Raw genomic sequence first — 15,312 nt, 5'->3', positions numbered from 1 at the left:
GAAAGAACAACTTGAACTAGAATGGTTACGTCAACAACGCTTAGCAAAACGAAACCAATGAATTTTATCACAGTAAGGTTCGCTCGAGTATGATATTTGAAGCGGAAGTTTTTAATCAGTAATTTAGGACTACAATTTTGTATAAGTTTATTCGAAAGTTTTAACTGATAAAGAAAAGGACCGTGTCTTTCACGAGATTTTCTTGACCAGGGTCACCAACGTTAATGAAAGCGTGCGGTAGTCATGGTTACTGACCGACTTGTTAACGTGTGAACTGTCATAGTTGATCGATTGCCTCTTTTTAACGTAAACCAACGATGGCCACAGTTGGTAATAACAAGGACGTAAGAGAGAGAGAGAGAGAGGTTCCTTTTGTTTCATGGTTTTCCCTTCGATAATTAGTTTGGACTTTGCAAACATTCCGTATATGGTCTGTGTTTTTAATGGTGCTCGAAAGCTACCATCTCTCAGCTCCGAAAATGGAGAGCCCCAACTCATCATCCTCCTCTTTTTCCAGATGCTTCTTCTTCTTCTTCTTCTTCTTCTTCTTCTTCTTCTTCTTCTTCTGTCATAGCCATCTCTTTGTAGAGTGGTACGGGTTAGAGTGGTCGGTTGCTGGAGATGGGGAGAGGTAAGATTGAGATAAAGAGGATAGAGAATGCCTCCAACAGGCAGGTCACCTTCTCCAAGAGGAAGCAGGGCATCCTGAAGAAGGCGAGGGAGATCAGTGTTCTCTGTGACGCTCAGGTCTCACTCTTATTGTTCTCTAGCGCTGGGAAGCTGAATGAGTATTGTTCCCCTTCTACCAAGTAGGTTTTCCTTGGTTTCCTCTCTCTCTCTCTCCCTGTCTCTCTCTGGCTTTTAGATCTCTTTTGAAGATGCTTCATTTGGTACTATTTGCAAACACACACATATACATAGAGCGGTTTTTTCCCTGTTGATCGATATTCATCATCTTGGCATGTGAAATTTGAGCTTTTTATTGCTTTCTACATTTGTTTATTGTTTACTATTTTTGTTGGACTGTCATATCTGTCAGATAATCGTTTGACGTTGTTGTTGGTGGTATCTATTTGATTTTCTGTTTTTGGATTTCAGTAGCTAAAAAATATACCTCACTAGATCTGTTGTTTATTTTCTTTTATCTGGTTATCCCCTTCTTTCCCTGTATCGTTTTATACTACATCGGGCTCACATTCAAAATGTTGAAACGGTTTTTCTTCTTCGGATGAGCTGATCGAATATTTTGTGAGTAGTTTTATACGTACAAATTGTTTCTTCCATCTAATGCTCTTCTGCGCATCCATTCAGATTTTTGGTCCTTGATTTTAGCTTCAGCTGGACTTGTGTACTATTTCTTTTGGTGGGTGAGGGATATTTTTGCTACTGTTACATTGCCTTACATGTGACTCTTTTCCTGTTTCCTTTTGCTTGATGTTGCAGCTTGAAGGAACTTTTAACTCGATGTTTTTGCTACTGTTACATTGCCTTGCATGTGACTCTTTTCCTGTTTCCTTTTGCTTGATGTTGCAGCTTGAAGGAACTCTTAACTCGATACCAGAAGACTTCTGGGAAAAAGCTCTGGGATGCTAGGCATGAGGTAAAAGGTTCATGTGTTCCCCATTTAGCATTGAAGGAACTTTTAGCTTCTGCTTCTTGAATTCTTACACTACCCTATGATTGCACAGTATCTGAACACAGAGTTGGATAGGATCAGAAAGGAGAATGAAAATATGCAGATTGAACTCAGGTATCTCAGCCGGCCTACTTCTGGTAATCTGTTTCTTTATGGGGTTGTCAAGAAGTAATTTCTTGTGTGACATTTTAGGCATTTGATGGGTGAAGACCTGAGCTCCTTGTCTATTGTTGAACTTCGAAATCTTGAAGACTCTCTTCAGTTTGGCTATGACCATGTGCGCATGAAGCAGGTGGCCATTATGCTAAAGATACTTGATGACTTTTAAGCATTTGTCTTTCAATTTCGACTCTCTTTCTGTTAGTGACAGTATCTTCTGCAGACCGAATGCCTAAACAATGACATCGAAATTCTGAGGAAAAATGTGAGGATCTTTGTTTCTGTTCTGTTCTTTTGATTTTCAAATTTGAAATTTGAAAGACGAATGTTTCTTGTGCTCTTTCAATGGGTTCTCAGGTTCACTGTAAATTTCTTTTCCTTTTTGATTCAGGAAAGGATGCTGGAGGAGGAAAATAGGCAGCTGAAATATATACTGGTTTGATGGGAATTAAGTCATATAACTTTCCCACTCTAGAAGTTTAAGTAGCATCGCTAATTCCTTAATGTTTTACAGCATCAACAGGAACAAATGGCAATGCGCGAACTGAGAGACATCGACATTGGAAGCAACAAAAAAGGAAAGAGCTATTCTTCACAATCCAGGGTTCAGCCATTTGGGTTTTGTGTGCAGCCTATCCAGCCTAATTTGCAGCAGAACAAATAGCAAAATTGTAGTTACGATTTTCTCTTGATTTTTGGTTTATTATTTCTAACAATTTGTTTTGACTTTCCTTTTTTTCACCTTAACTTATATTTCTGTCACTATTGCAGGTTGATCATGCCAATTGCTACGGAAGAAGAAAGACATCAGGGCTTCTTTACTACAATAAGGAGATGTGCTGCATGAAGGCTTCCTTTTTCTGGGCATTGGTTTGATGCACTATCTTGAACAAAGCTGAGCATGATGACAATATTAAAGACAATATTTGGTACCTTGTTTTTATGTATGTGGACTTAAGTTTGTTTTTATGTATTTGGACATAAGTTCCTTCAGTTCTAGTTTAATATAGAAAACTGAGACTCTTACCAGTATTCAGATTCCTGGTTTGTCCATTTATATTTTCATGGATGGATGTGTAAGCTAGTGAAACCTGTGCCCTCCATGGATAGACATGCTAGTGGATATTTTCCCAGTTTACAATAGTTCAGTCAGTTTTCTTGGCAATTAGCAGAAGGGAGCATCCTGCCATTTTATTGTTAAGGGTTAGAAAATGCAGATTCATTGAAAAACATTTTCATTTTTGTATGTTCTTAAGTTGTAAACTGTACTTCTTATCCAGTCTTCATGTAATAAGAACCTGCATATCCGATATGCTGAATCTTTCTCAGTTATGGTTGTCTTACCTCCTTATGATCCCGTCTACCCTGTTCACAAATGGGAATTTCCTGTTCTTCGACAAGCGCAAAAGAAAACATTAATAATTTGATCACAAAACTGTTGTCTTCGCAATTGAAGAGTTAGAATCTAATTTTTGTTGTATGTTTCTAACTTTCTACATACAAAGCCATAGACTACTTTCTGCACTCTTTAATTTAATTTAATTTCATTTCATTTATTCCCTGACTTGCGAACAGAAGCTGCATAAATTGATGCCCTGCCAAAAATGTGTCTTTTCCAAATTGCGCAAGTTTCCTGTGGCGTTATATGCTGCTTTTTCCTCTTTCTTAGATGCTCAGATGATTCCTAGGGACTGCACTCTTTTGTTATTTGATCACATATTGCTTTTTCTGATGTATGAACATTTGTAGCTGGTGTCTTGATGAATCGTGCTTTGGTTCACTATTGACTCGGCATATAGATCCTATTTGTCTGATTTATTCCTATATAAGTTGATCCTGTCAGATGGTTAAAATATAAAAATTTGTCTATTCACCGTGATATAAAATCATTCCTAACGCTACTGTAGGGATTGTTTTTTAACAATAAAGTTCTAAGTTTTAGTCATTTGGCAACATCTAATACAATTGAATAGTCCTATATAAATTATTAAACAAAAAATACAAAAAAAATGAATGCCACGTCTATACTCATGTTCAGCTGTGTTGACACAACTATGGTGCTCTTCTAGAAGCATGTATGTATGTGTCCTTAATGTCATTGTATTATGATGGGATAAAAAAGGGGGGGGGGGGGGGGGGGGGGGGGTGGTTCGAGGTTTATTTATATATAATTAATTCGAGTAAATTAATATTACCCAATATACAATGCAAAGTATCATATCCATTGGGGGATGGGCGGAGCCAATAGGATGAATCAAGATACATCATGAACTATGTCCGGCGATGAAAAGGTATCAGATTGGATTTGTATGAATCGGAAATGATCTTTTCTATTCCTACCCCTCAACCCTTTGAACAGACTAGACTTTTGTGTCTTTCAAACAACTTCGGATATGTATGAAGTATTAACAATTTAACATGAGCCAAAGGAAGGAAGGGAGAGTCAAAATAGCAATGTAAAGGAAAATAAAATGTAGTAGGAATGAACGAACACATTTCTTTATTGAAATGAGTCTTCTTCCCCCATTCTTTTTTTTTTTTTGACACAACAATTGAATATGAGCTCTGAAGCTTATGAACAAAGTATCATCACATCAATTTGAGTTATGGTTTGAGTTCTGATTCGATTGAAGAGTGGTCCTATTTCTATTTTTTCTGGTTCTAGTGCCGGTAGTTCTAGAAATTGACTCGGCTCTCTCAAATTGTTTCTCATTATTAAGAAAATGTAACAAAGATAAAATATGAGTTTGTTTTATAGCAATAGTAATTAATCATTGTTGTTTCAAGGTCAATCTATTCACTCTCCTAGGTAATATTTTTCTTTGTTCACTATAAATCGACTAATTAAACTCATGTTTCTATAATCAATTCGATCCCCCAACCCCATTGGGGGCAAGCGCCTACAAAAATATCGCTTGGATTTACGAAGGGGTCGCTTGAATTTCTCCATGGTTTATTCCTTATCTCTTAAATACCATTTCTTCTCTAAAATACCATTTCTTTATTCATCTCGGATCCGCCCGAAATGGCATTTTATTTGCCCCTAGATATGTTATATGTAATTCCTTCCCGTTCCTTCAAATGTTGGCACATGCAAGGCAACACCGCATTCAATCTATTTCTTTATCTCCTAGTGATCATATGTTTGTAACAATAAGGACAGAATTTCTTCAATTCCAATCGACCAGGTGTATTGTGTCAATTCTTTTGAGTAATACATCTGGAAATGCTCGGTGATTCCGTCTTCTTATCGGCACCATTTCGGACACAACTGGTACATTCCAAAATAACTGTAACTCTCGGATTTTTACCCTTGGGCATAAACCTCCTTTGTATTTTGGATTTCCCCAACTCTTTCTTCTCTTCTTCAATCCGAAGAAGAAGAAAGGAGAATTGAAAAAATAGAAGTTGCAAACTAGAAATCTAATTATGAAAGATTTCGTTGCAAGTTGTAATCAATAGAATAGAGTAATACGTAATACAACTATTTACTACAATTCAATTACTATTCCTAATCTGAGTGTTTTATTTCGGTATCACTTAATTTAAGTATCCTATCTAATCTTGAATATCCAAGCCTAGATCCACATTTCTATTTCTGTTCTCCCTCTATTTATTCTACCCTGAATCCGAGTTTTGCTGAGGTTTAATTCACTTTTATTCTTTCTATTTTCCTACTCAACAAAAGTGAAGGGAGGGACAAAGGCTATTTAACAAACAGAGAATTTATTGCTATTGTTGGCCAACATCTTCTACCACATCGATAATACCACACCGATAACTAGAATGAAAAAAAGGGGAATGCCAACGCATCTGGGTTGATCTCTATCAATAGACCTGATAAAGAACTGAACCATAGAGTAGTTAGCACATGCGCTACAGAAAGGTATGTTTTGATATCTCGCATTGAAAATCCTCTTCCTTTATTTAACACATATATGATCAGATATATTATATATATAGTTGTGGATCACTTGTATTTGTGTGCAGAATCCTTAATTAACTAAAATGGATATGTACAACGATCTAGTAGATGAGATACTCCTGCCCTGAATAAAAGAAAAAGTAAGTAACTTGTTCCATTTTTTTTTTTTTGTTCTTGAGCATATAAATACTCATTCTTTTATACCTTGTATTTCACCTTAGATTTCATATATACATAATTCAAACTCTTTTATTTTATGTTATGAGACCAAAAAGAAAAAATGGCAAGAGAAATGTATATAGATATATTTAAAGGAAATAACGGTGTGGAAAAGAAGACAGGGATTCTCTACAATGACACTGTACAACAATTGAAAGGGATGTAGCGCAGTTTGGTAGCGCGTTTGTTTTGGGTACAAAATGTCACGGGTTCAAATCCTGTCATCCCTACCTATTACTTATCTTACAGGCAGTAACATGAGATCAATTGAAATTGGGGATGGCATGATCATTAGTATCATTTAATGATAATATATGCAAGCTAAGAAGTATTGGGAAAAGATTATCTATTGTCGTGATAAAGCACTCTTAGTTCAGTTTGGTAGAATGCGGGTCTCTAAAATCCGATGTCGTAGGTTCAAATCCTACATAGTGTGATGCTACTTTGTATTGAATCACATTAAGTTGAATTGTGAACATCAATCGAATTAAACTTGACCTTCTGAGGGTCAAGGATATGAGGTCAATGACAAGAAAAAAGAAATCTTACCCAATCAAAAGTCCAACTGATCGCCACGTCTGTATTGCAAATATGCAGTTACAAACAATCCAGCTAAAGTAATAGGAATTAGACCTAACACGATTCCAAATAAAAAAATTTCAATCATTTTGATTTGTTGTCTTGTTTGAAAGGGGAGAAAAGGTAATATCAATCTCTAATCTAAATAATAATCTGCATCACCCTGTAATCTCAACGTCCACAAATTTTCAATTGATGCTGGAAGTCAAAACCGTAGAATACCTGGAATGGAATCTTACAGAAATATGAATTTTAAAATTCTCATTTTTCTGATTTGATTGTTCATTCAATTAATTTCAAATAAGTCGTATCTTGCTCAGACAAATAAATAGAGCTGGGGTTATAGTTGAAGCAGTCAGTAGAAAACTGAAATAACTAGCTATAGTAGGCATGAAGGAACTAAATGAGACGTTCTTTTTATACATATGTTTATAAAGCACTTGCCTAAGTTTCTGTTTTTGCCAGATACCAAGATACGATGATAAGAAAAAATCCAAATTGAAAGAGTTAGTTCCAATTTAATTTGTTTTCTTTTGATTTCTCAATCATTTCTTTATAAACATGACTAACAAACATGATGTAACGAAGGAAAAATAAATAATAAATTTACCTTACTATGAATTCCTCGTGACATCTACTGATCTCGTGATTCCTAATCAACAATTGATTGAACAACTCGTATAGTAATATGAACTCTGTCTTGTAACTTCATTCACAAATGAAATTCTCTTTCATGGAAAACTATGCGATAGAAAGAAGAATTTGATTTTAAAATCATTCCAACTTGGATCATTGCTTTTCCTTTTCAATTGGATCCGTTTTGGAACAAACCAATAACGACTCTTTCTTATTTTCACTTACTTAATATAACTTAATATTTTTAATATTTAATATAACATAAGATATCTCAAAGGAAGAAAAAAGAAGAAAAAAAGTATCCCATGACTTCTCAAAGCAAAGAAATAAAAAGTATTATATCAGATACAACTCGATTCCAAGATTAGCAATTACAATTATTTTGTTGTTCTGGGTTCCAGATTTTTTTGTCTTTTCACGTGATGTAGTTCTATCTTCTTGTAGGTGGAAACCCTTGAATTGAACCTAATGAAACAATCTAATGAAAAAACATATTAGTTTAATCCATTATAGTTGCATCATGAATTTCAACTGCTCCAACTATGTTCACTTTCTTTTATCGAATACTATTTACTATTGTACTGTCCAAACAACCTCTCTTATTAGAAGGGGTTAGAACGAAAAATACCTTTTTCTACTTCTACAATCACGAAAACTCTTTTCCAGATTTTGCATCCAATTGTGGGAATATGATAATTTCATTAATGAATTATTAGATAAGGTAGATTAATTAAATATAAATAAAAAATAAAAGCCATCGAGTCACCTTTACCAAGATCTTCAGCCCATCCCAAAACCGGTAAAACATTATATTACAAGGAATTTTCTATTCTATTGAATGACACCTACTTAGGCCTATACAAGGAACAAGAAAGGAAGAAATGAATTATGTAATATTTTTTTCAATGTTGATTGAAACATCATTGTTGTGTCAGAGGAAATATAGTTGTACTGATTTGGTATACTGTAAATACACCCTTGGTACAATATTGACGATCTCACAAAGATTGGATATCAGTATTTCTCCATTTACTGATCTCTATCTTTCACGAAATCGATCCCCCTTTGACTGTAATATTGGAGCTCAGCATGTCTGGAAGTACGGGAGATGTGCTTTTGCTGATATTATTACCAGTATTCGATACTGGGTCATTCATAGCATTACTATACCTTCCCTATTCATTGCAGATTGGTCATTCGTTAGCATGGGTTTAGCTTATGACGTGTTTGGAAGCCCTCGACCCAACGAATATTTCACAGAAAGCAGACAAGGGATTTCATTAATAACTGGCCGTTTCAATTCATTGGAACAACTCGATGAATTTAGTCGATCCTTTTAGGAGGCCTTAATGACCATAGATAAAACCTATCCAATTTTCACAGTGAGATGGTTGATTGTTCACGGACTAGCTGTACCTACCGCTTTTTTCTTGGGGTCAGTATCAGCAATGCAGTTCATCCAACGATAAAATAAATAAATCTAATCTGAATTAATTATAGAGTTATGACACAATCAAATCCGAACGAACAAAACGTTGAATTGAATCGTACCAGTCTCTACTGGGGGTTATTACTCATTTTTGTATTTGTTGTTTTATTTTCCAATTATTTCTTCAATTGAGAGAAAGAAAGGAAATTCTCTTACCTCATTTGGAAGGATATCATACGCATAACTATCCATGACTGTTTATGTCTATAGCATGACCACTTGATGAAATGGAGAGGGAAGTGAGGTAAATGGCCGATACTACTGGAAGGATTCCTCTTTGGTTGATAGGTACTATAACTAGTATTCTTGTGATCGGTTTAATCGGTGTTTTCTTCTACGGATCATATTCTGGATTGGGATCATCCCTGTAATAATCGGAAGAACCATACTGTAGACATGAAAGAGTAAGAACTCAACGACCTAACCCCTCCTTATATGGATTTGAGGTCCTGTTGAGTTCTTACTCTTCGATCAAGACCTTGACCCATTCCATAAGAAGTGGAAATTCATCCAATCAGCACAATCATAATATATACATGTATTAGATTTTTCTGAATGAAAAATGGTTTATTGGCCCCGATGAAATTACTACATTCCTTAATTTTTATAATATTTTTGAAATGTCGAATCCACTGGCTGATTCATAGTATTTGTAGATATAGTGTGGACTTTTCCGAAGTAAGAATAAAGTAAAGAAAGAAAGATCTTTTTAATGACATAAATAATATGGATTTCTACATATGAGACACCTTACAAATCATTTATATATTAAACTAATTGCAAACTAGGAAACTATAGAAAAATAAAGTTTGAATTGTAACTTTGATGTGAGTGATGAGATCAGATAATAAGGTATAATAAGATAATCAAATTAATAAGGATTTTGATATACCCAAAAACCCAAGATTTCCACTTTTTGACCCGGAATTAGAACATGAAAAATCTTTTTAAGCGAGTCTTTTTTGTTTTTATAAGTTAATTGAAAATTATAAGTTCATTGCAAAAATTCCATTTGCTCAATTGAGTTTCTCTTGCCCCTCTTTTTTTATCCCCCATACTTCTCTTCTTTCTTATGAATTCAAAGAAGTTCTGTTAAACCTGCAATTCATATTTATTTGATTTGACGAATGAGACCCATAACCTTTATTATTTCGACGCAATGAAAGAGCATAAAATTACTTTTCTTTCTTTGTAGAAAGAAGATTTGGGAGACGAGTAATCTTTCCTGAAGCCTCGCTTTTTTCTTCATTTATCCTGCTTTCTACCCTTGCTATGCGTTTATTAGATATAGAATATAAAAGTATTGAGGCATTTTGTGCCATTTACCATGTGGCAATAAGAAACCTGGCATAATCACACTAAACTAAATTTTGTAAATTTTGATCCAATCATCTTCTTTTGCAATTCATTATTATTGCTATTTTCTAATCTAGAATACAAGTCATCTCTGATATCTCAAAATAGTATAATAAAAAGCAAGCAAAAAGGGGTTTCCGTGATTTTTGACCGCGCATACACATAATATAATTGCGATAAAAAAAAATCAGCTTTTTTGCCAGCTCGATGTTGAGGAATCCGTGGATCTAGAAATTCATTTCGGCAAATTGAACCTTCTCAAATTGTTTCTTTTTAAGAACCAAAAAGATTTGCGCCAGAATAACAGATGCTAAGAAGAACAAAAGGCCTTGGATACGCAATGTCATTAGTATTATGTTTCTAGAATGTGATTTGCATTTGTGTGATGTGCATTTGTGTGTGTATCTATGGCCGAATGGTTATTTTTTATTGTATCACTAAAAGCTATTGCAAAAAGTGCATTTACGATAGCTAATTATTTGGTTACAGTTTTTAGTGACAGAATGCACACCTTGTGCATTAGTTTTTATCGACACAAAATAAAAAAATAACCTTTCAGCCATAAAGATAGCTATATATATATATGGTTAACAGATTTTCAATTCACTACGGGACAGTGGCCCAGATCTCATGGAGTTACTTCATATAACTAGACCCAAGTTCACCCAATTTTCAACAGTATATGCCCCAGGAAAACCCCAGCCCATGCTTGTATTGTCCATAAATATCATGTTTAGAATATTAGTGAGCTTCTCAGCAGCGGGATAGCTTACATAACCAGCCTCCCGGGTGGAAGTGTCGGTGATTGGAATAGGAGTAGGTTGGCTTCAAACAAGGGACCATGTATTAATGGTTAGGAATGAACCATGTATTAATGGTATGAAATTAACGAATGTCCATCTATTAATGGTTTGAAATGACCAAGACTGTGCTCTATAAGTGCAAAAATGGAACCTGAAAAATTTTCCCCTGCAAAATTTAAAAAGTTTTCTCTAGTAAAAGGAGAGAACATGTCTTCCCATATAACATGACAATGCTCCAGACTGGAAGGTAGTGTGCCTTTTATTCTTCTTTCAGAAGTACTTGTTCAGAAGAAAGTAATATAAAAGCATTTACACTCTTAGCTTATGAAATGGCATTCTTTTTGTATTCTATGCAATGTTATCGGTGTTGGATCCCATCTAGTACCTGGAATCAGTTTCTATAGGCCAAGACATTTTTAAGAACAACTTAGAAGTTTACTTTTAATTGTATTTTTTAATATATTGTGTCTGTATAGGTAACTGTATTAGCTAATATTTGGAAGGGGCAGTTTTTTCTTGTCTATGTATCGGCCGATACGAACTGCACAACCCCAATACTACCACCACCGATCCATGAAGATTTCTGAGAGCAATTTCCCTTAAGGGACTATTAATATTCTTTAAGCTTTATTATTTTTTAGGTCATTTTTATGTTTTTCTTGCTACTTTCTAAACTTTATATTTTTTATTTACATATAACTATTTCGTAAACATATCCCGCTTTTCGCTTTATAGCATTTTCTTGAGGCTCCGGAACATGTTAAAATCTGTCCAAATAGGAATCAAATCCAAACCCAACAATAGTTATGATCCATTAACATGTTAAAAATCAGTAAACTGTTAATTGTTTCCACATTTTGGTGGTCTTCAAAAAAGCAAAAGGGAGCAAAAAAAAACTATTCCAATTACAAATCAATTTGGCCAAACTTGGATCCGATACAAGTCGGAACCATTTGCCTTCCTGCCAACACCGGTTCCCAACAAGCATTTTCCTACTTTTTTAATATATCGCTGGTAAATGTCGAGAAATCCAGAAAAGTGATGCCCGTTCTCCAGATAATACGCAAAATCCTGGTTCTTGAAGTGAAAATTTTTCAAGGAAGGAAAACCCCATCTCTACTTTCATTTAGTACGTGCCTAGCCCTCCCCTGCTGCCGAGCCCAAGCTCAGGTGAGGTGAGGCTACTGCCGCTCTTTTTCTTCTGCTCACCGGCGGCTCTGGAACCCATTGGAATCTTTCTGGCAGATCGCCGGGGAGTCATGCGTCTCGCCGTTCGATCATGGGAGTCGATGCCACGGCCTCCCTCCTCAAGTCATGCACCTCCTTTCCACGCTTCAAGCAGATCCATGCCCACATCTTCAGAACCAACGTCCATCAGAACAACTCCATCGTCGCCACCCTCATCTCGCTCTGCATCCCCCTCCAAGCCAAACCTTCATATGCCAAGTTGGTTTTCAACACCATCCGCAGGCCCAATCTCGCCGTCTACAATCAGATGGTGAGGTCGTTAGCGAAGAGCTCTCTTTGGTCGGATGCCATCGTTTTCTACCGGCGGATGACGACGGCGGACGTCAAACCTAATCATTTCACCCTCCCGTTTCTGCTCAACTCTTGTGCCGGACTTTCCGAGGTCCTTCTGGGGAGCGAGATCCACGGGCGTTCTGTCAGAACTGGATTGCTGTTGAACCTTGAATTGCAGAACGCTCTAATAGATATGTACGCGAAATGCGGTGAACTGGGTCTCGCTCGCCAAGTGTTCGATGAAATGCCCAGAAGAGATGTTGTTTCATGGAACGCTGTTCTTGGTGGATATGCCAGAATTGGTGATATGAACGACGGCCGGAAATTGTTCGACAGCATGCCGGTCAGAAACGTGATTTCTTGGAATGCCATGATCGTTGGTTACGTGAGATGTGAGAATTTTTCTGCAGCCGCTGAAGCGTTCGACGCAATGCCTGAAAGAAATATTGTCTCATGGACAACCATGGTTGTGGGTTGCACGAAATGTGGACAGATGGAGACTGGGCGCCGTCTCTTCGAACGGATGCCTCAGCGCAATTTGATTTCTTGGACTGCCATGATCACGGGCTACGCACAGAATGGGCAGCCGAAGGAAGCTCTCAAGATGTTTCATAGAATGCGGGATTCCAACGTGAAGCCTGATGCCGTCACCATGACCAGTGTGATCACTGCATGTGCCCAACTTGGTGGTGCAGAACTCGCCAATTGGGCTGATTCCTTCGTTGTTCACAACAATATAGAATTAAACAACCATGTGTTGACGGCGCTTGTCGACATGCATGCTAAATGCGGGAACGTGGAGAAGGCATGCCAACGTTTTGAGATGATCCCTCAAAGGGATGCGTTCTCTTATACTGCACTTATCAGTGGCCTAGCTTCGCACGGCTATGGCTATGAAGCCCTTGAAGTGTTCCAAAGGATGCAGATGGAAGAAATTGAGCCACATGAGATCACGTATGTAGGCGTGCTATCTGCTTGTAGCCACACTGGGCTGGTTGACGACGGCTTGCGCTTCTGGGAAAGCATGGTGAAAGATCACAGAATGGTGCCTTGGGCAGACCACTATGCTTGTGTTGTGGACCTTCTTGGCCGGGCAGGCCGCTTGGCGGAGGCATATGAGCTCGTGAGAAGTATGCCAATGGGACCTCATGCTGGCGCCCTCGGTGCGTTGCTTGCTGCTTGTAGAACCCACAACAACGTTGAGATAGCAGAAAGCATAGCAGGGAAGCTGTTTGAGTTGGAGCCTAAAAATACCGGGAATTATGTGCTGCTAGCTAGTATCTATGCCTCGAACAACAGGTGGGCAGATGCTGCTCGCGTGCGGCTGGCATTGAAGGAGAGAGGAAACAAGAAGCTCCCTGGCTGCAGTTGGATCGAGGTAAACAATAAGGTTGTCGCATTGCCAATGCCTGGAGGACGTGCATAAGTTGAATCATCGGTTAGATTATGCCCGTTCAGAATCATGTTCAAGATGTGAAAAGGAACCAATTATTCATGTAAATCAGTAAGCCATTTGGTTCTGCCGAGAGGTGAACAAGTGCCTTGCTGCTTGATCGAATTGTTTGTATCCCGCAGTACCTTACACGTGTTCCTGTGAATGAGGATGAGGACCATTGGCGTTCATGCTGGCTGAGCGCCTCAGAATAAGGAACCTTCCTGCATATGGCCTTTTGCCTTGGGAATCCAGCACTGGTTTATGCTGTTGGTGATTTTGCTGAAGTGGTGACATTTCCTGTAAACCATGAGGAAGCGTTGAGGACAACCCTTTGAAACTGCAACCCAGTGCCCGTGCTGCTGCATCTTAGGCGAAGAATTGCACTGCAGAAGCTGATTAAGAACTTTTGGCACATCTTTGGTATGTAACATGGGAATGGTAACATTTTTTATGTATCAAAAAAAGCTTAGGTCAAACTGGAGAACCTTTCAGCGATACAAAGGTCCCTTACATTTCTTTAGGTGATGGTAGTCGCCAGGTTTTCAGCCAAGATGATCTAGCGAAACCTGGCGTTAGAAACCTGTTAGGATAACGGAAAACATGCAAGACACAGAAATGACAAGGTCCGGTAGAAGCTTTGGGTGTCCTGCGTGATTAAAAATTATCCAAGCAGTTGGAAGCTCGATTCAAAGGGATCAGTCTTAGGAACCGATGTCTGTCTTGTGCCTGCAATTTTCAGGCCCCGCCAAAATGAATGAAATAGCAACATCACCATTAACATTCAACAAATGCAAGAGAAGGTCTGGCAAGGAAGAAGGAAACACTGCCATCCCTTCGCTCTTATTTCAGCAATGAACGTTACTATATCTAACAGCATGACCCAATTTAATTGACCATGGTTGCCAAGTTCTGGTCTCTGAACCTTACTGAAAAAGAAAAAGGTATTAATCCGAGCATATTCCCTGATTCATCCCCTTTCAATCGTCGTGCTCGTTACGCCATGTTAGCAGTTAGGATCATCCCAGTCTTTCATCTTCCTTGGATTATTTGCAGCGTCAACCTATTTCAACATGTTTCCAAAAACGTTACCTTGACAACAGTATTTTGCAGAGATGTGCGTCAAACAGAGAGCTGGGAACCAATCGCCTGCCGTGCTAGACCAATGGAAAGGTAATACGAGTAGCTACTTACTAACTTGCATCACATAATCAATTCTTGACAGGCTCATTCTGGATTGCAAGTCCAGTTCATTGCAGTTGCACTGCAGGGGGCTCAAGTATAGCCGTTACATGCTAATGGCCTTTCCATGATCCCCCACACATTTAACTACAAATTCTGCAAATGCTTAAGTTTGTTTCAAGCAATGTGTACAAAAACAGGCTTCCTGTGTTTTCTTTGACCAAAAGAATACTCCAAAAATACATAATTCATAAGAAATAAACAGTAATTACAAATTAGCCAAGAATTTCACATTCAAATGACCATGAATTGCCGAAACGATCAAATGCAGGATATGAAGTAAGTTATTCATAGCATAATGTAACATAACAGAGA

The 15,312-nt window shown here is 37.6% G+C and overlaps 2 protein-coding genes and 1 non-coding gene across 4 annotated transcripts; all 3 read left to right on the top strand.

The window, feature by feature from the left end:
* Positions 1 to 499: 499 nt before the first annotated feature.
* On the top strand, positions 500 to 2,831 carry LOC116265777 (agamous-like MADS-box protein MADS9). Of its 2 annotated transcripts, none has more exons than XM_031646790.2 (8): positions 500 to 809; positions 1,534 to 1,600; positions 1,689 to 1,750; positions 1,829 to 1,928; positions 2,019 to 2,060; positions 2,187 to 2,231; positions 2,310 to 2,466; positions 2,567 to 2,831. In XM_031646790.2, the coding sequence occupies exons 1-7, from the start codon at positions 622 to 624 to the stop codon at positions 2,457 to 2,459; spliced, it is 654 nt and encodes a 217-aa protein (XP_031502650.1). In that variant the 5' UTR covers positions 500 to 621; the 3' UTR covers positions 2,460 to 2,466; positions 2,567 to 2,831. The 2 variants fall into 2 exon arrangements, with proteins under 2 accessions (XP_031502650.1, XP_031502591.1); XM_031646731.2 differs by having other exon boundaries at positions 505 to 809; positions 2,310 to 2,469.
* Positions 2,832 to 6,095: 3,264 nt separating this feature from the next.
* TRNAP-UGG (transfer RNA proline (anticodon UGG)) lies at positions 6,096 to 6,169 on the top strand. Its single transcript has one exon. It is a non-coding gene; the product is annotated as a tRNA-Pro (tRNA).
* A 5,808-nt stretch (positions 6,170 to 11,977) lies between these two features.
* Positions 11,978 to 14,824, top strand: LOC116257392 (pentatricopeptide repeat-containing protein At3g29230-like). Its single transcript, XM_031634106.2, has one exon. The coding sequence runs from the start codon at positions 12,082 to 12,084 to the stop codon at positions 13,747 to 13,749; it is 1,668 nt and encodes a 555-aa protein (XP_031489966.1). The 5' UTR covers positions 11,978 to 12,081; the 3' UTR covers positions 13,750 to 14,824.
* Positions 14,825 to 15,312: the final 488 nt, after the last annotated feature.

The sequence above is a fragment of the Nymphaea colorata genome, chromosome 1 (genome assembly GCF_008831285.2).
Source record: "Nymphaea colorata isolate Beijing-Zhang1983 chromosome 1, ASM883128v2, whole genome shotgun sequence".
Classification (NCBI taxonomy): Eukaryota; Viridiplantae; Streptophyta; class Magnoliopsida; order Nymphaeales; family Nymphaeaceae; genus Nymphaea; species Nymphaea colorata.
Note: the sequence above shows the minus strand (reverse complement) of the source record. Positions and strands in the feature narration are given on the sequence as shown.

Coding starts and splice junctions, on each gene's coding strand:
- LOC116257392 (XM_031634106.2), top strand. CDS start 12,082: ATGGGAGTCGATGCCACGGCCTCCCTCCTCAAGTCATGCACCTCCTTT.
- LOC116265777 (XM_031646790.2), top strand. CDS start 622: ATGGGGAGAGGTAAGATTGAGATAAAGAGGATAGAGAATGCCTCCAAC. Junction 1,751..1,828: donor AATATGCAGATTGAACTCAG/GTATCTCAGCCG, acceptor GTGACATTTTAG/GCATTTGATGGGTGAAGACC. Junction 1,929..2,018: donor ACCATGTGCGCATGAAGCAG/GTGGCCATTATG, acceptor TATCTTCTGCAG/ACCGAATGCCTAAACAATGA.